At 32.9% G+C, this 24,845-nt stretch overlaps 4 protein-coding genes across 9 annotated transcripts; 1 reads left to right on the forward strand and 3 right to left on the reverse strand.

Annotated features, from left to right (window-relative positions):
* Positions 1 to 1,277: 1,277 nt before the first annotated feature.
* On the reverse strand, positions 1,278 to 6,876 carry LOC107631036 (uncharacterized). 6 transcript variants are annotated; one of them, XM_021119435.2, is made up of 16 exons: positions 6,737 to 6,876; positions 5,688 to 5,783; positions 5,458 to 5,562; positions 5,281 to 5,322; positions 4,988 to 5,098; positions 4,765 to 4,848; positions 4,574 to 4,692; positions 4,026 to 4,127; positions 3,697 to 3,813; positions 3,551 to 3,616; positions 3,239 to 3,305; positions 2,601 to 2,654; positions 2,359 to 2,445; positions 2,199 to 2,225; positions 2,076 to 2,102; positions 1,278 to 1,971 (listed from the first exon to the last, which is right to left on the reverse strand). In XM_021119435.2, the coding sequence occupies exons 2-16, from the start codon at positions 5,688 to 5,690 to the stop codon at positions 1,828 to 1,830; spliced, it is 1,155 nt and encodes a 384-aa protein (XP_020975094.1). In that variant the 5' UTR covers positions 5,691 to 5,783; positions 6,737 to 6,876; the 3' UTR covers positions 1,278 to 1,827. The 6 variants fall into 6 exon arrangements, with proteins under 6 accessions (XP_020975094.1, XP_016189834.1, XP_016189836.1 ...); XM_016334348.3 differs by having other exon boundaries at positions 6,443 to 6,819; XM_016334350.3 differs by having other exon boundaries at positions 6,598 to 6,817.
* Positions 6,877 to 9,779: 2,903 nt separating this feature from the next.
* Positions 9,780 to 12,299, forward strand: LOC107631034 (inositol 1,3,4-trisphosphate 5/6-kinase 4). The gene is made up of 2 exons (XM_021119437.2): positions 9,780 to 9,981; positions 10,643 to 12,299. The coding sequence occupies exon 2, from the start codon at positions 10,643 to 10,645 to the stop codon at positions 12,089 to 12,091; it is 1,449 nt and encodes a 482-aa protein (XP_020975096.1). The 5' UTR covers positions 9,780 to 9,981; the 3' UTR covers positions 12,092 to 12,299.
* A 3,690-nt stretch (positions 12,300 to 15,989) lies between these two features.
* LOC107631032 (protein POLLEN DEFECTIVE IN GUIDANCE 1) lies at positions 15,990 to 20,195 on the reverse strand. The gene is made up of 11 exons (XM_016334343.3): positions 19,628 to 20,195; positions 19,355 to 19,494; positions 18,984 to 19,087; positions 18,430 to 18,518; positions 18,234 to 18,307; positions 17,771 to 17,927; positions 17,492 to 17,659; positions 17,099 to 17,196; positions 16,870 to 16,992; positions 16,688 to 16,756; positions 15,990 to 16,596 (listed from the first exon to the last, which is right to left on the reverse strand). Exons 1-11 carry the CDS (start codon positions 20,079 to 20,081, stop codon positions 16,396 to 16,398), a joined length of 1,677 nt encoding a protein of 558 aa, XP_016189829.1. The 5' UTR covers positions 20,082 to 20,195; the 3' UTR covers positions 15,990 to 16,395.
* Positions 20,196 to 20,438: 243 nt separating this feature from the next.
* Positions 20,439 to 23,883, reverse strand: LOC107631033 (uncharacterized). The gene is made up of 5 exons (XM_016334344.3): positions 23,110 to 23,883; positions 22,403 to 22,455; positions 22,213 to 22,290; positions 21,518 to 22,127; positions 20,439 to 21,375 (listed from the first exon to the last, which is right to left on the reverse strand). Exons 1-5 carry the CDS (start codon positions 23,257 to 23,259, stop codon positions 20,866 to 20,868), a joined length of 1,401 nt encoding a protein of 466 aa, XP_016189830.1. The 5' UTR covers positions 23,260 to 23,883; the 3' UTR covers positions 20,439 to 20,865.
* Between the last annotated feature and the right edge of the window lie 962 nt (positions 23,884 to 24,845).

Below are 24,845 nucleotides of genomic sequence, written 5' to 3' on the forward strand. Positions count from 1 at the left end.
ATAATCTCTTCATACACATTTAAGAACTTGTGGATTCGAATTTTTTTATTTTCAGTAAAAAAAATATGTTATAAAATTTAATTTATGTGAGCTTTTATTAATTTGGTTTATTAAGACCGAATTGAAAAACGAACTAGAGTTGCATTCGGTGACAGAAAAGCATAATCAAGTTTTCTTTTGAAAATAATGTGTTGCCATACCTCTGGTTAAAACTTAAAAGAGAAAAGGTGATTACCACCCCGAAAAAATTAAAAAAGGTAATCAATAATTTTTTTGTCCCAATGTGTCTTGTGCAGCTGCTGTTAGAAAGAGGACAAATTTGTTTTCAAATTTTGATTCCCTCATTTTCTCCAAAGCTGTTATTCAAAAATTAGGCCATATGTCTTCAACTTGGATGCTAATCTTTGTCCGGATTGAATTTTCTCAATTTTTTTCTCATTTAAAAAGATAAAGTATAATTTTTTATTATAAATTTTGTAAGTAAGACAAACAAATATTAAAAAAAAAACGTTTAAGAGTTAATAACCATACTTCATACTATCAAGTGAAAAAAAAAATTAAAAAAATTCATTTTTAACGTTGCGTTACTGCTTTTAATTATTTAACTTTTGTTTGGAAAATAAATATTAAGTATTTAACTATATATAATTATATATCTTTTGATAGTAAAAGTAAAAAAAATATTTCTTTCTTAAAATTTAAAAATATACCTAAATTTTATTATTTATATTTATATAAAAATATAATTGATTATTTTTACTTTAATAAATAGTTACTTATATTCGCAAATACCTTTTAGTCCAACCCAAGATGTAAAACTTATTTACTAGTCATATTTAATTATTAATTATGTAATATAAGTTGGAGATTAGAGGAGAGTCAGGAGACATATACAGTCACCAAAAAAGAGGAGACATATACATGATATGTTATGTTAACCCTACCTAAAATTAGTGTCCTTTATGGCATAATAAATGATAACCAACTTCTCAACCTTACTAATGTACCGAGCCCTTTACAAATCATTCTTCCTTAAGATATTAATTTTACATAATCATGTGTTAATCTAATATTACAAATATATGATTAAAAGATTATACAATTTTTTTATAAACACAAACAATGTATTGATTCTTTTTTTTTTTTCCCCTTCTGCATATTGGAAAATGTCTTGCAGCAGCTACAGTTTTTTTAAGGTAGCAATTGGTATTACAATTACACCATCTTATCAAAATCCACTAATAGGATGAAAAAGAACAATAACGACAGCTGATAAATTCTAAAAAATAAATGAATAAACATGATACTAATACTATGATGTATCCCAAATATATAGCAGTATGTGCTGTAGAGGTTCAGTACTATATGGACATAGAATCCAAAATCAAAATCACTATAAGAAAATTGAAACTTCTTCATTTTCAGCTCTAATGGTAAATACTAAGGCTGCATTTTATCTATATATGATAATTACATTGAAAAGAAATTACAAAATGGAAGTAGCCAATTCTGCTAGTAGCAGAATCTGGCCATATAGGATATATAAAAAAAAGAACAAAAGAATAAGAGAAGAAAAAAAAGAAGAATGTTTTTTCAAAATTGAATGAATTGAGGATTCATTGAGCTACCAAAATGCTAATATGCCTATAAAGAAGACTCATGCCTGTGTATGAAGCCAGAAAACGGCCTCTTTGATGCTGCAGATAAGGCTATAAGGCTACATATCACCTTCCCAATACCGCAATTGGCCTTGCACCTTTAAGCAAGACTTGTACCCATGAAAGAAGTAGGGCTAACACAATCAAACCAAGTTAGTTAAACAAGCAGTTATGATAGCCGTTTGCTGTTGCGCCTTCGTCTGAAGCGCCTTTGATCACTTTTATATGGGTCTACCCATCTAGTGTCCTCAGAAGTAGCCCGATTCCACCTCTCTTTGAAGACTTCAAGTTCCCATGTTGATTGTCTTCGTATCTGCTCATTAGCAATGCCAAAATGTTAATAAAATCATTTCTAAGCTACTTTTTGAGTGATGATTGAAACAAGCCTAAGTTTTGAAAGAAGTTCAAAAGCCTCACCTCTGTTCGCACGTCCAAGCCATGCTTCTGAAGTAAACCAACAAGAATGTTAAGTGAATTATAGATAAGGATTATAGATAACTGAAGAAGAGTCTAAATGACACTCAAAAGTAAATGATCTACCGTAGGTGGTGTTTTAGTACTTGCATCCTGCACAAAAATGGGGAAAAGAATCTTAAGATCAACTATACAAAGAATGAACAGATAGATATTTTCAAAACAACTGAAAAGGCAGCTAATTGATCCAAAATTAATTCAAAATATTTGAAGAGGAGGAGAATACTTTTGTTAAATCACCACCCAGAGTTTGTATTCCCTTATGTACAACATATTCGCTATCGACAACCCCCACATTTTTTGTGCGATCACCCTGAAAAATAGCATTTGTTGCGCAGTTCATGATCTTTGTCATTCAGTAAATGAAGATTAAAGAAAAGGAGAAGTGCTGATCAGTCTAGTGTAAACACAACCAAGTTTTATATATATTCCAAGTTGATGCACAATTAAAAAGATGTTTAAGTATACCTGTGCACAATATCCTAGCTTCATATCCATTCCCCATCCATGGACAAGGTCATTCTGACAAAACGAAAATGACTATGACAATGAGTTACCAAAATTATGGACTATTTTGATCTATTACTGATCCAATGCAACGATTCAATAATGAGAAAAAGTTAAACTTTATCATGAAATCAATCAAAGTAAAATGTAATTGAATCCAAGTATATTGGAATTAAGCTCTATTTTTGGCTACTAGATGAGGACAAAAAGCCAATCGACAACCTCATCTCTGAAAGTTGTAAGCAGGCTGTAACAACTGGTATGAATATAATAAAGTGATGCTTCCACAAAAATAGAAGTATGTTAGGTTCATAACAGCTGTTTATTCAAAAAGGCTTAAGCAGGGAACCAAATAGTATGAAAGGGGGTAGAGCAGAGAAGCGATGAGAATATGGAATGGAAAGGAATGGGAGGAGCCTAACAAAATTGTAGTGGAAGATTAATGGAGTAGAACATGAGTGAGGAGAGAGCACAGATAAAAATGAATAATGAGTGTTTAAGGTTTCATCATATCACTCGGCTCATAACAGTATACTTTTGAAAGGAATTCCTGAGTTGTTTCTGTTCCTTTGGACTGTGAAAAGTTGGAAACAAGTTACCTGTATAAGATGCCAAGTACAAAACCAGGCCGAACGAGAGAAAACAGGAGCCATACCCTCCACAAAGCTGCAAAGATTGTAGTTAAATCTATGTCATTCATAACATGATTAACCATGTATACCAAAATGGTAAAATTTATCATAAATTACAGAACAAAATAAAATATTTTACTAAATTTCCTTTTCAGTACATTGAGAGGTTATATTTGAAAATCTCCTCCCATCTTGATGGCAGATAGAAGGATGGTACCACATGAATGAAATCCAGAATGAACAACTAAACAGCGAGATCAGATTAAAAGAAAGAGCTACCCGGTACATGGTGGCCCTTGGCTTTCCTCTGAACATTTAGTTTTGCCTCTAAGTTCATAGACTCTTCTGCATGTATAAAAGCTCCAGTATGAGTATAACAAATGTTGGTTAGCAGTACATTTCAATAATCTCTACATGTAAGTCACCTATGAACTTTCTTCATCCTAGCTCTAACTGTAATTCTGTGATGTATTTCTACTGAATTTGGGTCAAGAGCTGGTTGTGATATCTCCAATCCTTCTTCCTTCACAATCTCAATGTATCTACGAAAACAGCCATTCATACTATTTAGGAAAGATCATGTAGGAACATAATGTGACCCCATCAATCTAATAAGGATGTAATAGAGTGGGAAATAATTTTAGAAATACTGAAATCACAGGTCCATATTTAAATTGAAACAAGATAATGCATCTCCATTATTGACAGTTGACACATAAGAATGAACACTCAGGAATATATGAATCAGTCATACCTTGATGGAGAAAAATGCTCCACCCCTAAATCCTCATCCCAGAGAAAGATATAATCATAAGTAGATACAATATCTGGATGTAGAAATCTTTTTGCAAACCACCTAGAAAAGAACACAAGAATTAATATCGTAAACAATTGAAGTCCATAAGTTGCAAGTCTTTTTAAAAGGAAAGCATAAATGTTAGGAAACCAAAGTAAGAGGAGAATCCATCTCATAGTTTCAATGAGACCTTATATTGCTATGCAAATTCTTTTCAGTTGGTTAGTGTTGATTCCCAGGAAGAAAAAGGGTAACAATAACAATGGAATCCACAGCATTAATTGAATAAATGGTTCTCCCAACTTCAATGAAGCTTACAAACTTCACTGGCTCCTTTTGTTCTCAAGAACCCTTTTGATGTTCAATGAATCCTTGCCATTAATATATAAAAGATACGCCATTCATTCCTAGTTTTCCTAAAAAGATTTAGAGTAATCTCCCTCCAATGAACATATGATTCGCAATATAAGATTTTCAGACAGGAAATCACCCATCATAATACATACCACTTAGTTTGATTTTGAGCAGCTATGTGTATGACCGTTCTGCTCCAATCAAAACCTGACCACTCATCCACTTTGCCATCATAATGGAATAAAATAATTGTAAAATTTCCTGTAAGAAACTGAAATCAATGAAATTACATAAGGAATGCTGGTTCGAATAGTTTTGATAATATAATAAAAGATGAAAATACCTTTTGCACCATGTCATTTACATTGTTCTTTTGTGTAATTCCAACTGGCATTGCCAGCAAGTTCCTATTAGAGTAATCACTAACCTGTAGTCAAATAATTGGAATGCTCATCACCAGGTGAAGCAACATTATAAACATGGGAATGCTCATTACCAAATTTTGGCCATCAAATCTCAGTTTCAATAGAACTATAATGTAATGGTATTAATGCAACAATGCCTACCTTTGACCTTAATCCACTTGGTAACCATAAAGGCCTCAACTCAAAATTTGAAGTAGCGTGTACTATACCCTGCGGCAGGCCTTTTAACTTTGCAAAATTGTCAGCATTCTCCTGCAAAGGCATCAAAAGTACCAGTGTGAATAACATATGCATCCAAGTTACATTATCAAATTAAATCAATAATTGAAAAGTAGGATGGTGCGCATCGAATGCTTTGTTTAATTCATCAAAAATAAAATCTGGAACAAAGAGTTTGACAATTTGCAGAAAGCAAGATAGAGACATTGAAATACCTGTGACATTGTTTCTCCAAAGAAACTCCACTTTTTCTCTATCTGATTATGCCAGAATGATTAACAGAAGAAGAAATTTTCAAATTAGCACACGCAGCACACTGCAATGTTGTGATACTCTCTAAATAGAAATTGTCATAGAATAGAATAAACAGAAGAATTCTATATATCTCATACCTCTTCTTGGTAATACTCATAATTTATAGTTCTAAACAAAACAAACAACATCACTATACAAACAACTGCCATAGGCAGTTGTCTCATCTTGAAACTTGACTTTCCCTGCATCAAGAAAGCACAACTGAGGGTTACAAAGCACAAAAGAACTCGATATTGAAAAAATGTATACGAGAAATTCCACTTATAATAATCTAAAGGCCAGTGATTCCAAAGTAAAGAGAACAGACCATCAGACAAGACAATCTTTCTTCCCATCAACCACCTCCATGATTTGATTGACCTCATAGAAAATTGAGTCTCTTATTCATCACAAACACTGCATGCTGGAAACAAAAAGTGCAGAAACTATGTTACAACGATTGCCAGAATTGCTATTAGTGGCAAAGTCAATCCAAGGTATGAAACAGAAACAACTTTGTTAGAACTGAGTGAATTTCATGCAGGATTTTGGCAAGATTAACAAAGGCACTTGTTATGAGTGTGAGAAGAAAGAGGCACTTCATCATGTGAATTTGAGATAAACATGCTTAGAACATTGGCAATCATGGCAAAAAGGGGAATCTCAGGTTGCTTAATCAACACTCATTAAGTTATCTACTCCACCAACAAAACCTCAATCATAATAAGATAGCAACAAAAGAGAACAACCAAACCAAAGCAATTCTGTTGAAACTGACATCACATGATAGTATGGTACAAAACAAGCAACCCAGAAACACGGAAACAGAACTCTATGTATTGGAATCCACGGCACCAAGGATCACATGAAAATATGCATAGCTGTCCATAACTAAAACACACCTCAAAATCAAAATTCTTTTTTCACAGCAAATTCCAATTGATTTTCCCATTAAAAAAAATGAAATAAGCTAAATGCAAAAAAGAAAATAAATATATAAACGAAGGCATGAGAAGGAGGATAAAAAAAAACAAAAGTACTTTCTTTCCACAGAAAAAAACAAAGAAAGAAAACGACTGTTACCATTTCAATCAGATCTAACTCCTCCTAGAGTTTATTCTCAATACCATTTAGGAAAGAGTTAACTTTCAGTCACAACCCAAAATAACAGCTTCACAACAAAAACCAAAAACGAAGTTAATGATGGATATAACTTATTTTAATGAGAGGTTCGTTACATTTGAAAATCTTCCCCCCTGCATGAATGTTAAGCGAAAAAGGAGAGAAGGCAATGGAGATAGAGATAGAATAGGCAGGAAAACGAAAAGGGCAGGAAGGAAAAAAAGGAAAACAGAGGAACTTTGAAGATCAGAATACCAAGATGAAGATCAAAAAGAACAGAGAGAGAAATGTGGCGATAAGAGCGAGAAAGAGGGAGAGAGTGAAGAATGGGAGTGCATGGATGGTGGTGGTAGCTATAACAACTATAAAGCTCATTCATCTTTGTTTGGTAACTCAGAAATCGAAAAACATTGGACCCATAAATCATACATATTACTGTAATCCAAATTTAGAAATACTTCAACAGAGTTATGAAGGACGTGCTCACATTCCTCTGCACCAGTCTTTCACTTGTTTTAGCCTTTGATTTCAATTAATATATATTATATATATTTTTTATAATTTAGATTAACTATTAAAATAATTAAAATACTAATATTCTTAATATATTTAAATTTTTTCTAAACATATTTGCTTCTCAAAAATTACTGATATTTTATTTTTACATAGTTTTTACTCTTTAGAACCAAAATACTAATGTGTTTTATAGTACAATAAAATTCTTTATATATTTATGTTATATTTAAGATAGAAATTTAGATACAATTAATTTTATATAAAATTTAATAATTTAGCTAAACTTATTAAATTATTTAACATTTTTTAATTATTAAAGTAAGATATTATTTAAATTTTTATCATCATAAATAATATATTATGAAAATTTTAACTAATTAAAATAATAAATCATCAATATAAAATACAATAAATATAGGATCAAAATCTTGCTCATGGAATAAAGAGCACAATATTGAAGTATTCAAACGCTTAAATTATTCGCTAACACTGTCGGTTCCTGAATCGTGATACTATGTTACATAAATAATGATATTGTTTAGATTACTATATATTCTTAAATACGGTCACAATACCGGCTATTTTATTTTATTTTTCATATTTTATTTAATTATAGTTACATTTAACTTTTTATAATATTTTTGCTTTGATAGACATTGTCGGACTAAAATTCTAATATACTCATCTTTCAAAAGATTTTTTCTTAATATAATCTCGTGAGATGTTGCTATGAATAGTATTCAACTATTCAATTTTTATTCATTTATTTTCTCTTTGGTATTAATCTTTTAATGAAACATGGTAAGTTAAGCGAAAGAATCTTTTCTTGTAAAAAAGAAAAAAGTAGTAAAATTTTAAAACTGGATTTGCTCTTTTGCGCTATTACATGGAAAACGTGGTGGAAAGAAAAGTTAAGCAGCAAAAAGTATTATTAATACTTCGAACTTTGCACTGTTGGGGAAATGCTTTTAAAAAAAAAAAAAAGAAGAAAAACCATAAATATGAATGAGTAGCCAATTATTTATTTGAGCACACGATAATGAAATTTATACGAGTGATGACAGCTATGTGTATTTGTGTAAGGCCCAATATTTTTTCCTATCTTTGACAGAAAATGAAACAGAGTGGAGAAAGAGTTGTATTGTAAGTTTGTAACTATTAATTAATTAATTAATTAAGGGGAAACATGCGTATAATTGAAAAAGCTGAGTTTGGTGATGGATAAATAGCTTTAACTAATAATAATAATAATAAAGGTTTTACATGGTGATCATGTTAACTAATTAAATTCCTAGTGCTTGTGTTGTTTAGAAAACCAACGTACGGATGATTCTCAACTGAGATTTATTAAAATGTTGAGTAATCAAGAAATAAAATATTACTATTAACACGCTAGTGGCAATTGATTGTCAGAATCTCTATGTGAATGCCATTTCCTAAATATAAAAAATGATGAGAGCTTAGAATCAATGGGTTTGGTGTGAAGAGCTTGGTCCAATAACTTGATGCCACGCACCCAAACTAATAAGTAGAATTAAGAATTAAATAATATGAAAGATAATAGGATTCTAAAATGCGTTTTCTTTGGTTCTACTCATTCTAATAGAACTATCTATATACATGGCATGTAATTAAAATTCTTTTATTGTGTTTTTATGTTACCATTAACATAGTCAATTTAGCATGTCAACGTACACATACACTCACACTCACCATGTGATTAGGGTTTTATGACCCACACATGCATGAACACGACCACTAATTTTATTCTATTGCATTGACAAAGTAGCTTTTTTCAAATTTTACATTAAGAACTTGTTTGAAAATCATAAAAACCAGTACTGTGATGAAACCTTTTTTTTATCACTGTGTTCTCCAAAACTGCCTTCATTTTTTACCTTCAATTTGGCTGATTCTTCATTGGTATGAAAAGTGATTCAATCTGCACCCTTTTCGTATTTATGATACTCTGTTCATTTATTTTATATGTAATGCTGAATATAATCTTATAACTACTATTTTAAGGTATTTTTCTTTATGCACATACTACATTTTTAACATGTGTACATAATTTTCTTGAGTGGTGCTATATGATATCCAGGGACCGAATTAAATGAAAGATTAGAGAAAGACAAAAAATATTTATATAATAAAATAAAATTAAAATAAAATTTTAAAAAAAACTAAACTAAAATTTACATATAATTTATTTATAAAAAATATATAATTTATTTATAAAAAATTAAAATTAAAGGAGTCATTATCCTCTTTACTACAATGTAGGTGCGCTCTTGATGATATGAATGTTTTTTGCATGGAAAGTATTGAACATTAATGGTCTGTAATATAAAAATATATTAATAAAATGCTGGCTAATATCATAAGAGGAGGTAAAAAACTAGTACAAATTAAATTTTGTGAAATTGAATTTGTTATTTTTGTTTTTTTAAGTAGCGACAAAAACTAAAAATCTGACTCAAACTAATTTAATTTTAAAAGAAAATGATAAATAGGTTCTTGATCTCTTGTGAATATTTTTGTTCTTGATCATTAAAAAATATTTTTAAGTGTCTGACCTTCACAAAACTTGAAATGATCAATCCCTAACAGAGACATTTAGACAGATTAATCCCTGACGAAGGCATTTGAACGAAGAGATTAATCCGTCTAAATTTTGTAAAGATCAAAAACTTAAAAATATTTTTTAATGGTGAGAGACAAAATATCAGCAGTACAAAAGGTCAGAAAACTATTTATCCTTTTCTCTAATTTTAATTTAAGTAGCGTCGTATGAATGCACTCCTTTAAATGCAATTTGCACTTGATCCTCCTTCTTCTTCTTCCAAACTCTCAGTTAGTAAAGCTTTGAAATTGTGATTTACAGCGTCGTACTCAGAACCCATCCCTCGCAATTCCAGCTACCTATTAGGACACATAACTTTCTCATATCGCAGAGACAAATTCAAATCCGTACCAGGTCTTCGGTAATTCTTCACCCTTTCCATGATTTCTTCATCCAATTTTGCATGCATGTTTGGGTTTTTTCACTTTACACGTTGCTATTTCTCTTTGTGTATTCTATGTTACATCCACAAGTTTCTATTTGAGGTTATTTTTCTTGGGTCGCATTCACACTCCCAGTGCCATGTTCATTGATAAACTAATTCCTAATGTCAATTTGGGTCTATTTCCAAAATTTTAAACTTGTAATCTACCGATTTCATTAAATGCCTTTTCCCCCCTCTAGAGATCTGCTCAACTTTGATGATATATGAAATAAAATAGGTAATGGAAGACACTATGGAATTAATCATGTCATAGTAAACAGGATACTTTTCTTTTTTGGGGGTTTTGGGTTGGGGGGGGGGGGGGGGGGTTGAAACTGGGGACCCTGAACTTTTTGGATGCATTGAAACTTAAAGAAAAGTTGGTATTTAGACCATTGTTTATATACTATATAGAATATATATGCCGGATAAATCTAGTGCATTTTTCATTTCTTTCTTTTTGAAAATTTGTAGTAGATTGATTGGAAAAACTTTGATAGCGTGTACTTGATCATTACTAAGTCATGCTTGTTCATTTTTTTACTTGGCAAAGTTTGTAATAATTTTATGTCTTTTGTATTGTTGCTCACACTATCAGATGGGTGTAGTGAGAGGAGTGATATTGGATGAATCGGCACTCTTAACTGAAGGTGGTGGGGATAAAAATGGATTCATACTACGGCCGGGAGCTGAGTCTCTCATCCAAACCCTCTCCCTGTCCAAAATTCATATAGGAATCTCGTATGACGTAAACTCTCCAGATGACAAGGTGAGTGTTCTTCAAAGTGCAAGTTCGTACCCTTTTGATTGTTTTATCTTAAATGATCCTACGAGTGAGATTATGCCTGCATGGAGCATTAATACTGATGGCGGGATTGTTTATCTAGTTTCTAACAAGAAGGAGGTCTTACCTAAATTAAGCAGTTATAAATGGCTTCTTGTTGTTTTGAACGATGGAGATGAAACCTTGTATTACACAACAGATGCACTTCGAATACAAAATTTGGCAGAGTTTCCCTTGACTATGTGCCAGTTAAATAAAAGTTCAACCGGAACTAATGCTGCAACTGTGGGTTATATAATGAAGCCTTCTCGAGTTGAAGATTTTGCAATGAGGGGTGCATTTCCATTATGTCCTACTCAAAATGGGTTGATGTTCGTGCCTCTCACACCCATGCTTCCTTTATCAACTCAATTGAAGGACGTTGATATAGTTCTCCACAAAGCCACAGATGAGATATTATCCATTGAAGACAATAAAATTACTTTCATGGACAGCATACAAGAACTGCAAAGATATTTGGAACTTCACCAGGATCTTTGTGTGATTGACCCACTGAAGAACATATATCCATTATTGGATAGACTAGAAATACAGCAAATTCTACGTGGTTTAGAAGAACTAAATAAGGAAGGCAGCCATTTGATCAGAGGGGCCCATTTTCTTAAGATCGATAATTTTGAAGAATTTAATTTTGAGACTGGGTTAGCTGAAGCCAGATTGTCTCTTCCATGTATAGTGAAACCTAAGGTTGCTTGTGGTGTCAGTGATGCACATAAGATGGCAATTGTTTTCAGAGTTGATGATTTTAAGAATGTAAATGTTCCTCTTCCAGCTGTTATCCAGGAATATGTGGATCATTCGTCCACTTTGTATAAATTTTATGTCTTGGGTGAGAAAGTTTTCCATGCTGTCAAGAAGTCGATACCAAATGCTGATGTTTTGAAGAAATCATCCAACGGTGCTGAACTCAAACCTATAGAGTTTGACAGCTTAAAATCTTTACCCACAGCCAGTGGTGACTGCAGCATGACAAGCAGAGAGTCTATTGATGTTAAACTGGTTACAGATGCTGCAAATTGGCTTAGAAGAAGGCTTCAGCTTACTATCTTTGGTTTTGATGTTGTAATTCAGGAAGGTACGCAAGATCATGTAATTGTGGATGTTAATTATCTCCCTTCATTTAAAGAAGTACCTCATGAAATCTCAATACCTGCCTTCTGGGAATCCATTAGAGGTAAGTATGACCTTAGGTTGTCTAAATAACCATATGTTACAATTTTGTGATTCTTTGGCAAGGAATTCAGTGCCTATCGAACTCTTGATATCAAGCTGAAAATTGAAGTTGAACACTAAGACTTGGACATTTGACATTTAGAATACTTCATATCTGTGAATTGTGATGGATGCTATTTAGTTTAGTACTTATTCCTAATTGGTGCTTCTAAAAGCAATGCCATTACACATTTCGAAAGTTGATTGATTTGAGTGGTCATGCTAGACACCAATTGCTCCTTGTTCAATGTCTCATCTTTATAGTTTTATGTCCACACTGACATATGAACCTATTTTTCTTAAGGGGAAAAAAAAATAATTTGAGATAACATTTGCATCTGCTTAATCTTATCTGAGCACTAAAGATGTATGAATTTATAGACATGTCTATGTCTATTTCAATATATATACCAGACTACCAGAGTCTACAGATTATAGTACAAAAATTAACTAGCTTCAAAGAGAGAGTTAAAAGAAGGTTGTGGCTATCTTGCTATGATTGCTTCCACATGAATGACTATGAGGAAGGAGGAGCTGCTGCCTCAACACGAATTTCTCCTTGTTCTACTGATCTGAAACTCACTCGTTTCTGAAAATTCATACCAATAAAGAAAATTAATATAATCCCAAGAAAATTTCATTTTGCATATTAGCTAATTAACTTTTTTTAGTTCTCCACCATTTTATGTTGAGCTCTTTTCTATAAAAAAAAAAAGGCTAAACTTGGAATTTGAAACAAATCACTAGGAAAGTATAGATATGATATCTTAGGCTAACTAAACTAACGTTGAAATGTAGATTGCTCATTTGCTCTTACATCTGTTTACTTGTAAATTCAGGTTTTCAATTACACGTTTGGATTCCAGGGAAGGCTTCTTCGTAATCATAATCTTAACAAACATAATCGGTTGGTGTTTCTAATCCCGGTTGTTAAGCTCACCATACAGGATACGTGTCTAACGACCTACACCAAATTAAATCAGTTTAACCTAAAAGTTTGAGTAGCTAACAAGATATATATAGTTGGTTGATTTTGATTGTTGAAGCTAGATGTATATTTAGAGTCAGACAACAGAGGAGTTGTTGGGCAAATTCAACAGTTGAGAAATTGAGATTGCTCAATATTTAATATTATTAACTTAATGATTATATATTGTCCCTTCAACCTTTTCTAATGGTGTGCTTTTCTAATAATTGGCGCACACAATATCAAGAGCCCCTTTTAGCAATTCCTTCACTCATAAAAAAACTCTCACTTTGGCTAGTGTCTTTATCTATTGTTCTGTGTATGTCATCCAACAACTTCTCGAGTTCATGAAAAAGTTTTACGACAGTTTCTTATGTGTATCTTCGAAAGTAGGAAGACAGCAGATTAAGCACAAATAAATTATAACTAATAATTAATGAAGTGTGACGTGTTTGTATCTATGATCGAGGGAGTTTCCATATCTTAGTCGGCGCATTAAATAAACACGAAAAAGTAACCCTTAGGTGTGGCTTTTCTGGTTAGCCAAAATTTAATTTAAAATCTGATTAAGAATTAACTTGCCATTTACTCAATATTATTAGTCGGTTATCTACCATGCATTCCTGCCTCAACCTTTCAGCAGTGTGTTTGGCTTAGCGTTTAGAGGATCAAACATAGGTTTAGTTTTTTTTTTTAAGTTTTATTTTTTAGTTTGGGTAATTTTATTCTCCAACCCAAATTTATTCAAAGTTACAAATTTTAACTTTTGCATTCATTTTTTTATGTTAAATTAAAATCTATTTTTTATTTATTAATTTTGTCCTTAATTATTCATATAATTAATTTTGATGTTTTTTTATAATATTTTTTTAATATTCTCTCATGCATATTATTATTTTTTATTTACATAAATTTTTTATCTATTATTTTTTTATGAAATAATAATAGTAAAATTATAGCGTACTAAAAAAAGTATTAAGAGTATTAAAAGTATTTATATAAAAATATCATAAAAAATTTTTAGATTTATTTTTATCACTATCAAAGTAAATATTTAATTTTTATTATTTCTAGTACTCTCTTTTATAATTATAATTCTCGTATACTATGTTTTAGTGTGATTTTTTTATATATAGATTATGATTCTCTCAAAAAAGACAAATTAAATAAAAAATTAATCATACATAGTAATAAAATCATAAACGTTGGATTTCAAAATAATATTAAGGATAAGATTATTGAGAGTACTAGAATAAAAGTACAATGTAAAAAGAATACTAAATTAACATTCTGATCTTAATATTTAAAATTTAAGAAAAATGTAATATATATATATACTAATTTTTATATATTATTTTTATTTTAGTAAATAAATATTAATTCTATTATAAAATTAATTAATAAGATCTATTTAAATATCTAAATTAAAATGATAGGATAATATAAAAAATTATTTAAGTTGAAGTCTATTTTAATAATTTTTTATCTAAAAGTAATTTTAAGTAGTGTAATTCAAACAACATTTATTTTACTATAATCCATTTTAATATAAAGATTGTCAAACATAAATCACTTTAATACAAACTTACTTTTCATCAAAATCAAGTTTGTAAAATCAATTTTATACCAACTTGGTTTGTAAACTCTACTCCAAACACACACTTGTTTGGATCTATGAAAAATGAGGGGAAAGAAAATGGTAGGGGTGTACATGGCCCGACCCGGCCCGAATACTCGGCCCGACCCCGAACACTTTAGGGGCTAATTAAGTGTGATTTCATCGGGTCTAGGGCTGGGTAAGGGTCTCAAAAATAGACTCGGTCATTATTTCGGGTCAGGTCCGGGTCATAGCTCGGGTCACCCGAACTTGGCCCAGTGGTCCGATCATCATACACAATTAATATTTTGTGTTATTAGTGATAGATGATGGTTATTCTTATGTGGAATTTAAATATTGTAAACCTTAATAGTTTGTGTTATTAGTCATTATAAGATTATAAGTTAATGTTTTATGTTTAAAATCATAAGACTTTAGACTAATGCATAATATTGTGTTATTTGTATTGATTCAAATATTTGGTGTTATTAGACAATATTAGTATTGATTATGATTATGCTTTAATTTTAGAAAAGGGTTGGTTCTTGTTATATTTTTTTAAGTGAATTTTACTATGTAAATTATGAAATAATGGTTGGAGATTAGGTGATTTTTACATGCTAAAGACCCGGTTTTCATCCGGTTTTTACCCGGCCCGAAGGTGCATAGATTTCATCGGGTCTAAGATCGGGTTAGGGTCTATACATTAGATCCGGTCTATATTTCGGATCGGGTATAGATTAAGCCAAATTCGGTGTGGCTCAACCCATATACACCCCTAGAAAAATGAGTTAAAAGAAAAAAGATGGAAAAGTGAATTTTTTTATTATTTGGACGGGAAGTGAAAATTGGGTGAAAAAAAAAAATATGGGTCTCATGAAAAATTTTTCTCCCCATAAATGAGATGAAAATAGAAGGAAAATGGATAAAGATTAGTAAACATACAAATTTATCCTTTGATTAATAAAAATCAAAGAAAACAAAATACTTAAGGATATTAATATAATTTTACACCATTATAATTTTTTTTTTTTAACTTTTTTTTTTATCTTAAGAAATTTTTTTTTTTTATTTTCTTTCTATTCATTTTTTCTTCATCCAAACAACACACAAATAACTCCACTTTCCCTTCTATTTTCTTTGTTCTCATTTTCTTTCCTTTCATTTTCTTTCTTATATTCAAACAAAGTAGTGATAATTGGTAAATCATCCACATATTACTAAATGAGGTTAAATTAACATTTCTAATTAATTAATAATTATGAACAAATGAGAAGCTTTCCTCAAGGGAAAAACGAACTTTCATTACAGTAAAACTTAATATATAGAATAACGAAAAATTGATTACTATACTCAATAATTGCAGTTAATACAATAGCGTAACAGTGAAAATAAAAAATATAGTAGCCAGACATAGTTTTCCTTTTTATGCCAACTATAGTGGAACAATACTATTTACTAGAGAAACCCACTATTTAGGCAACTTGCATGGAAGCCATCAATAAGTTATTTCTTACAAACAAATTTTCAAAGGGGAAATCACTCTGAGACTCCAAGTTAAACCTAAAAAACTGGTTGAACCTGTTCTTGTATGTGGCAGGTCCTTATGATGATCCCAGAGTTAATACTTCACCTGAACAGATCCATCTCAGCATGTGGTCTTCACTCTTGAGGCACAACACAAAGGAATGCTTGAGCAGCAGTGTACGGTAACTCAGTAGCTCATGTAAATTAATCTGCATGAAGTTTCCTCCTTTCGCAGCGATTAATGTACCAAGTGGCATGTTTCTGAAGAATCATGCCAATCAGAACCTTGAGGCTTGTGAGCATAATGTAGGTCATTGCTGAAAACAGCATAATCCAGAAAAGCCTCCAAGGAAGGGGGTTGTAAGGAAGGTTAGCAGCATATACTGGAGTCAGAACTCGAATGACCTAAGAACAGGGGAAAAAAGGGAAGATATAAAGACATGGAATCAACAGCTAAAAACCATGGTAAAACACAGAATAAATAATTCATGCTTACCACACATGCTGGAGCAATAGGGACAAAAGTTAGGTTTTTCTTTGCATCCTCGGTTTCTATATTTAGTGTCTAATAAATAAAAATAGCAGTCAGGTGTATTAAAAAAGAAGGTCCATTAAAAAAAACAAACAAACAAAATGTTTCGGCAAATGGATGATCAAAATAAAAAGTCATGACAATACCTGCTTACACAAGGCTTCAAGGAACTCAGAGAATGCAATGGGCTTAATGTTATTAAATTTAGCAATGAACGAATGCTTGATAATATCAATAGCCATTTCACATAGAAAAACCAAGAGGATATTCTGCACCATACAGAATACCTGTGTTAGTAGCAAGATCGAGAGAAGCAGAGAATTTGATTTCCATTAAATAAACATAGGGAATGTATAATTTTCCAAATGATCTTACAATGAGAAAACTTCCTAACCAAGAGCCTTCTGCTTCCAGAATATTTTGAGCCAAAACGAATAAGATAAGTGCTGATATGTGGAATCTCTCTATGGAATCTGCTTGTCAGCAGTAAAATAGAAATGGGAAACAGAAATTGATAAATTAAGAACAAATGCTATAAATATAAACATGCATGGACGCGCACACGCACATCTTAAATACAAACATGAATTGCTAGACATGCACTCCATGGAAAGCAAGTATTATGCTGGCGTGTACACAGTATTCTAACAACAAGGTGTTAAGTACAAACATTATTGTTCTTTTCCAAGTTTGAAATGAAAAAGAATGATATCCCAACCAAACTGCACAAAATATAGTAAGAAAAAGAAAGGGAAAAAGACACCTCACCGAAGTACACCAAACTGCGAACATTATCCTTATTATAACCCTTGAACACATAGCTTTTGATCTCGGCAAAATTATTTGACACAAGCATAGCTGGCAATGCATTATTGTGAGCAACCATACAGGCTGATAAAGTGATTGCTTGAACTAACAGGATGCAAGAATGAACAAGTACAACTAGTCAAGGAAACTATCGGCACTTCAGTTTTCTCTTTAACCTTCATAAATAAAATAATATTGCAAACTAATCTTAAAAATATTATCCTCAAAGAAAAAGGATATTTGAAGCAACAATAGCTACAACTTGGTCAGAAATGAATCTCCAAATCCAGAATCTCGTACTTTCCATCTCTGGGTGAAATTTTGCTAGTCCTTCAGCTGAATGAAATAACATTCTCATTACATCCCCATTAAAATGCTGACATAATTTATCAAATATCTGCAAGAAAGTACAACGATCACTCAGTCCAGAACATTAAGAAATGAATGTAATCGCCATAGTAGTGCACAACGCACCAAAAATAACAGCATCTGACTCCTTGGCTTACAATTTGTGTAATTGTAAAGTAAACTGTTCAAATACCAAAAGGCCGCATTACAGACACTCACATTACAAGGAAATGTCATGCACAAAATCTAATTGAATATCAACCTTGCAATCAGAGGTCCATAAATTTGACATATCTGGGTATCTAATTAGTCACTAGTCAGTATAATCCAGATTCAAATAATAATTTATGCTCACCTCTAATACATTGTAGATCACATACAATTTGATGGTTGATTGACCTCGGATCATATGATATATTAAGCTGATATCTAAAGACAACAAACATTAAAAAGGAGGAGCATAAAAACCAATTTGTTACAACAAAACAAAACTGATTAATACAAAAAGAAAATATATAACCAATAAATATCAAAGCACACTATCACTGTACCTATTTGCTGCAAAAGAATGACTCCACATACCATCATAAGAAAACAGCCAAAATCCGACAACTCAACAGTAGATGGCCTCTTGAACTTCCTGTCATAGGCGTGAAAAGATCATAAGATAATGAGGAAAACCATGAGAACCTACCACAAATTTTTGGACAGTAAAAGAGAGTTGGTAGAAAAGCATACAAATCAAAGCACATAAAGTGGAAGATCATATCATAAAGTTCCAATCTCTTCAGCAAACACAGCTTAAGCAGTAAAAGTTTGAGACTTTGAGGCCTAATGCCTGTATAGCTTACAACGTATCTAACAGCATAATACAGGTAACATGGTTCAACTACAATCACCCTGTTCTCTTTTTCAAAGATTTACTACGATTTCAGAGCCTGAGTACATGGAAGAATGATTTTGTACTGAATGGACACTGCTTAAACCAGAAATAATAAGCAAAAGAAAACAAGCACAGCAGGATAAATCTATCATCAAAATCCTACTGCCATTTGCAGATTATATTTAAGTACAATAAGAGAAAATATTGAGGTGAATCACAGACCTTGCTCTTAGAAGTCTCCAAATGGTGATAGCAATCCTTGTCGGCATCACAGTTAACAATGACAAAAAAGAATTGAAACAGACAAAGAAGCCAACATCTATAAGCTGCAAATCGATTTCATGTATGAGACAACAGGACAGAAAATGTGGAAAGTCATTAGAAATACGCAATTGTAAAAAATAACAACCATACAGTCAGCATAAAGTCTCAAGCCAAATCCTTTCCCCATAACTCAGACATCACCTAAGGACTAAGGTCTAAACAATGGAGCATAAACCCATAGAGGCATCACAGAACTGCAACCAGATTTCCTCATTTTATTGTTTTCCATTACTGGTGAACAAAGAAAACAAATGAAAGCATACAAGTACCAATTCACATCTCCACGGCAATCGAAAGATAGTGTCATAAACTCTTTCTCTTCCCTTTTCGTCGCCAAGAGTAGTTGTGCCCCTCAAAGAATTTCCATTGTACAGTTCCTCCAGGAAGTATGTTACAGGTGACTTATCCGCTGAAACATATAAAGCACAATATCACGAATAAGACACCAAATTGCAGGTAAGAAACTGCTTCACTAGTTCCCATTGGTTGATGAACCATGAAATAAAGCAATGACGTTAATTGAATTGGATCTTTGTACTCACAATCAGAACCATGAACCAGCAAAACACGATTCAACTCCACGGTGTCAGATCTGGCAACATTACCACCGCCACTCAGGACCAGTTCTTTCTGCGAATTCTCAACCTCTGCCGAAGTTACCGAACTAAGTTCCTTGGCGTTACCGTCATCAAGCGCCGAAACCGCACAAGTAGCCCCGCCGTTAAGGATTCTATACCGCAGCTCGCCGTAGCTGAAACCGTGGCCGCTGGCAGCAGTGGCTGTACTTTGTTCCGTGGCGGAAGTGGTAGGCATCTCGTCGGTTGTGACCTCAGCGAGTAGTTGACTGGTGTTGACTTCGAAGTCATGGTTAGAACCGTTAACGGAATCAAAAGTAACGGATTCAGGGTGAGCGGGCTTGTGCTTCCGCTTCTTCCTACGCTGCGGTTGGGATTGCGGCGGTAACCCTCCGATTACGCCGCCGCCTCGGTACCTCATCTTCCCTGTAAGGTATACCGCTCTCGAAGAGACTAGTTTTTGCACACCACCGGTTGACCCAAACCGGACCCAACCTAACCAAAACCAAAATAAACGGAATGCATGCTAAGCAGGATAAAGAAAATGAAAATTAAAACACATTTAAAAAAAAAACTGTCACTTTTATTTTTATTAATTTTTAAAGTAAATTATATACTATTTTTTATTCTCTTTAAAAAAAATATCTTTCTCATAGAATTATACATATTTTTATATGGCTAAATGATAATTTATTCAATATATATCATTCATGCTACTCTATGAAGCTTTTGAAATAACAATTTCACAACGATGAAATTGAACCGAACCAAACCAAAATCACAATGGGTCAGGCCAAGAACCCATTTACCAATGGCCTTGACTATTGAATAAATAATAATGATATTAACAAAAATTTCACTTCTGTTAATTTACATCCAAGTTTAATTATAAGACTAACTAACATCTCATCTTCCTAGTCAAATAAAATCTAAATACTAGCAATTTAGTCTCAACAGACAAGACAATCACTTGACTAATAAGCTTAGTATAGTTCTCTATTGATACAAACAAAATTCGTATTTACATCTTATAGAACATTTAGACACAGACCACACTACCTTAATTCTTAACTACTGTAATTTAGAACTATTTCATATGTTAGCTTCCCTCATTCAAGGTTCATCATGCAACCAAAAAAATCTAACTGAAAAAGGGAAATATTTGTACATACACCGCTCAAAATTAAAATTAATCCTCAGCAATATTACTTTGCTCTCCCTCTTTTCTTTCCCTTCACTGGTGTTGCAGCTCTCTCAACCGCGGCTCCGCGTCCTCCCTTTTTGGTTCTGGCAGAAGCTTTCTTGACGGGCAAGGATTCCACTGAAGGCGGCGAAGCCACTTCACTGGCTTTCTTGGCTGCCTTGCTGCCATCAGCTGTTGCCGGTGCAGCAATCTTGCAATCACTGGGGCGCACAGTTCCACCTTCCACAGGAGGATCCGTGGTCAGCGATGCAGTTGAGACATTAGCATGAGTGATGCTGCTGCCAAAAGCATTTAGCTTCTCCCTCAATATTTTAGTGACATGGTCTCTAAGCAATAGGGCAGTTTTATATTCACGGGTGCACTTGGAGTAGAAGACTAGAGCATTGTTGGCCAGTAACAGAAAGTCTCTGAAAAGTTCCTTCGATGTCTTAATTGTTTGGTTGCTAATTCTTGTTCGTATGGTGTCGAAGTCCATATGCTGCCGGATCATGTTCTTGTACCTTCCGCGCTTCTGTTATGAAATATAGTTATTGGTAAAATACATCCATCCCTCTTTCGTTGTATCAGTGATTAAATAGCAATTTTATGGTGACAAAACTCAGGAGCCAACTATAGAAAGATGGGATGGGATGGGATTTCTAATATACACATACCTGACTATCATGTCTGCGGCGGAAGGCAGAAGCACCTTTGGTTTCCAAAATGGAATCTAAAGTCTCCATCATTTCTTGTATTCCATCCTTTTTAGGGTTTGTATTGTCCTCACCAATGCCGGAAGATTTGGCAACATCATCACAGTTGCTGGTAGAACTTTCTTTACACCGTGATGCATCAATAGAAACCAAATTGTCACTTTCAGGACCGCTAGCTTCATTAGCATTTTTGCCACAATCCTTTCTCTTTCTCGTCCCTCTTCGTTTTTTCAAACTTACACCTTTTCCTTCATCTATAGTTTGTTCTACCTTATCTACATCTAAATCTTTCTCGTGGTCGGTAGACCTTGCAAGTTCGGGCTTAGTCTCAACATCTTCAGAAGACACTGCTGGAACCTGGCATTCAGTTGACCAGTTCGGCCGAGTTTCGTGTGTGAAACTCCCGGCAGATAGCCCATCCTTCGACGTCTCTTTAGCGGAGGATTCAACTCTTGCCATTTTCTGTGGAGGAGGATGTAATTCAGGTCCAGCTGAGCCATCACCAACATGACAATCATCTATATTCTCATTCTTCACAGCCTTAAGGGATTCAAGCTTTGATTCAAGACACCTGGAATACAAAAAATGGTACCATCCTATGTTTCAGAATATGATTAACTTTCCGTAGAAAGAAAGAAAGAAAGCATGCAACCAACCCAATAGAATCTTCAGATAGCTCCAAAGCTTTCTTAAGCTCTTCAACTCTCTTCTTCCTAATCTCCTCAAACCAAGTCCTGATACCACAATGAAATGAGTTAAAGCATTAGACTTCTATTCTATATGTACTAGCCAAACAGGGAAAGTTTGAATGAAAAAAAAAAAAAAAAAAGTAGTTATTCAACTTACGTGCTATTCCCAGAATAACGCTGTTGTAAGTCTTCATATTTGGCTTTGCAGGCCTACAAAAATAACCATCTTTGTACATGATAGTAATTAAAAATAGCAATTAGGCCACAAGATTCGAACCCTCTAGATATGTTGAGGCAACCTGCCATGTGATGGCGGCGATTTCTATTAAATAAACGTTACAAAAGAGAGGTATGGTTTGAGAGCAAGCATGTGCAAACGATGATGCAAGCAGTGTTAACTATAACTAAGTGCCCCTCGTGTACGCCACTTATTATATTTCCACGTTAAATTCACGCAAACCATTCATTTCTTCAACTTGTTAATGTTCTTCATTGTAGTAGTATTCGCATCTTCTTAGAATAATAATTTCAGTAATGACCCATTAAAGGGTCCAATCTAAGATCTTCGTTTCAATTCAACATTCCGTTTGGTTGACCGCGATTAGAAAGTATATTATTTTTATTATCTAAGTCACAAACATAATAATTATTATTAAAGTAAGGGAATGATAAAAACGACTTTCCAGCTAAGCAAATATAGTATTACTATAATAGCAATGAGTCATGACCACGTAACGGTTTGGAATGTTATCGACTTATCACAAATTAAATCATTTTTGTTCTATTATATATACTTTAAAACAGAATAGCATAAAGATTAGATAGATAGGCTTAGTTAATTGTATTTAAAAATGATTAATTTACCTCGGGTGTGAAAGTGCAGGGAGAAAGGTGAGTTCGGGCACTGAGCTCGGCGGCGACGACGGTCCAGTCACGGGTGCCGTGCCGGAGAATAGCTCCGCCGAGGAGAAGCTCTTCCCAGGTTCCCCACGTCACCATCACCTCCGCTCCCATCCGCCGTACACGTGTACGCCCCCGATTACAAAAGAAATAACACACCCTCCTAATCCTACGCACCCGGGCTCACGTTAGCAACCAGGCCCCTCGTAAAAAGAAAAACCGAAAAAAAGAAGAAGAAAAAGACCAGCCTTTGCGGGTATCTAAACGGCAACCTCGAATAGTAACAAACACAACGGAAACGGAAACGGAAAATGACTCGTGATTCGCCAACCGAGAAACAGAGGAATAGCTTTTTGGGTATCGTAAAAAAAACCGTATTTTTTTGCTGACGTGGGAAGAAGGCAGCTTTGATTCCTTTTCCGGCCGAAATCGGAGGTGGAGGATTGTGAATTGAGGTTAGGGCTATGCGAATGGGAGAAATGAATTGAAAGGGAAAGGGTTGAGGGATAGTTAGAGAGAAAAAGCTTCAACTTTGAAGTCCGAATTGGGAGTGACAAGTTAAGAGAGAGAGAGAGAAATCAAATCAAGTAGCAAAAGGGAAAAAGGATGGAAATTGTACAATTCGATTTTTTCATTTTCCTAATTACCACCAGTTTTTTCTCTCTTCTCTCTGCCTTTTTATATACTTCCCATGAATTCTGTGTGAAATTACCATTTTGTTCTTCACTACTTCTGCTTACATTTTTCAACTTTTCTTTTGGTGATTAATATTTAATACTTTCAGGGTTTAAAATTTTGAATGAATTTAAAGGAGCTTCTTTAAACACTATTTTTGTTAAATTATATTTTTTATTATATTTTATATGAATTATTGATATTTAAAAAAATATCCTATCAATCCGATTAACTATTTTTTATATTTTTAAATAGACTAATTACATTTATTAATGAAAAATAATAACATGTATTTTATTTATTACTTCTAATAATAAGTTCTTTTTTAAAAAATATTATACCCCTTACTTTTTTTTTTTTTACCAAAGATAGGAGACTCGAACCCGCAACCTCTTAATTGACTTATACCCCTTACTTTATTTGAAAGGTTTTAACATTTATTATTTAATATATTAAAAATATAAATTTAATTTTAATTCAATTATTAAATAACATTTATTCTTTTAAATAATCATGTGATAAATTTAATCATAATTTCTTTTGATGAAATATTATATGAAAAAAGTTTAAGGGTTAATATTTTTATTTGAGTAAAGTATCGTTTTTATCCCCAACGTTCGGGGTAAATCATCTTATTTGTGTCCCTAAAGTTTAAATCGTCCTATTTGTATCCCTAACGTTTATAAAAGTGATTCAATGTTATCCTGCCATCAATTACACATCATGAGCGCTCTAGTTTAAGTTTAAAAATCTCTTCTAGAAGTTAGAATACAAATGTCTACAGAATCGATGATCTACTCCAAAAAATAGCTCATCAAATGTTGAAACTAATTCCTACAATATTTACATAATCACTTTTTTAGGGACATAATTGAATCTAAACACAAATAGTGGGTATAATATTAAAATCGAACACATCCAAGTGAGACCTAATTGAGAATGAATACATCTAAATGAGAATAATTGAAAAATATAATCTAATTTGTTAGTATAATTGATAGTCAGATAACATTGAATCACTTTTA

This window comes from Arachis ipaensis, chromosome B3 (assembly GCF_059453495.1).
Source record: "Arachis ipaensis isolate K30076 ecotype BB chromosome B3, ASM5945349v1, whole genome shotgun sequence".
Lineage (NCBI taxonomy): Eukaryota > Viridiplantae > Streptophyta > Magnoliopsida > Fabales > Fabaceae > Arachis > Arachis ipaensis.

Excerpts from the sequence above, each read along its gene's own strand:
- LOC107631033 (XM_016334344.3), bottom strand. The coding sequence starts at position 23,259 with ATGGGAGCGGAGGTGATGGTGACGTGGGGAACCTGGGAAGAGCTTCTC. Across the intron at positions 22,456-23,109 it reads CCTGCACTTTCACACCCGAG|GCCTGCAAAGCCAAATATGA; the intron begins GTAAATTAATCA and ends TTATTTTTGTAG. Across the intron at positions 22,291-22,402 it reads CGTTATTCTGGGAATAGCAC|GACTTGGTTTGAGGAGATTA; the intron begins GTAAGTTGAATA and ends TTGTGGTATCAG.
- LOC107631034 (XM_021119437.2), top strand. The coding sequence starts at position 10,643 with ATGGGTGTAGTGAGAGGAGTGATATTGGATGAATCGGCACTCTTAACT.
- LOC107631032 (XM_016334343.3), bottom strand. The coding sequence starts at position 20,081 with ATGAGGTACCGAGGCGGCGGCGTAATCGGAGGGTTACCGCCGCAATCC. Across the intron at positions 19,088-19,354 it reads TGCCGTGGAGATGTGAATTG|CTTATAGATGTTGGCTTCTT; the intron begins GTACTTGTATGC and ends ATCGATTTGCAG. Across the intron at positions 17,928-18,233 it reads TGATCTACAATGTATTAGAG|ATATTTGATAAATTATGTCA; the intron begins GTGAGCATAAAT and ends ACTTTCTTGCAG.
- LOC107631036 (XM_088509894.1), bottom strand. The coding sequence starts at position 5,745 with ATGAGGTCAATCAAATCATGGAGGTGGTTGATGGGAAGAAAGATTGTC. Across the intron at positions 2,446-2,600 it reads AGCTAGGATATTGTGCACAG|GGTGATCGCACAAAAAATGT; the intron begins GTATACTTAAAC and ends GCTATTTTTCAG. Across the intron at positions 2,226-2,358 it reads TGGGTGGTGATTTAACAAAA|GATGCAAGTACTAAAACACC; the intron begins GTATTCTCCTCC and ends ATTTTTGTGCAG.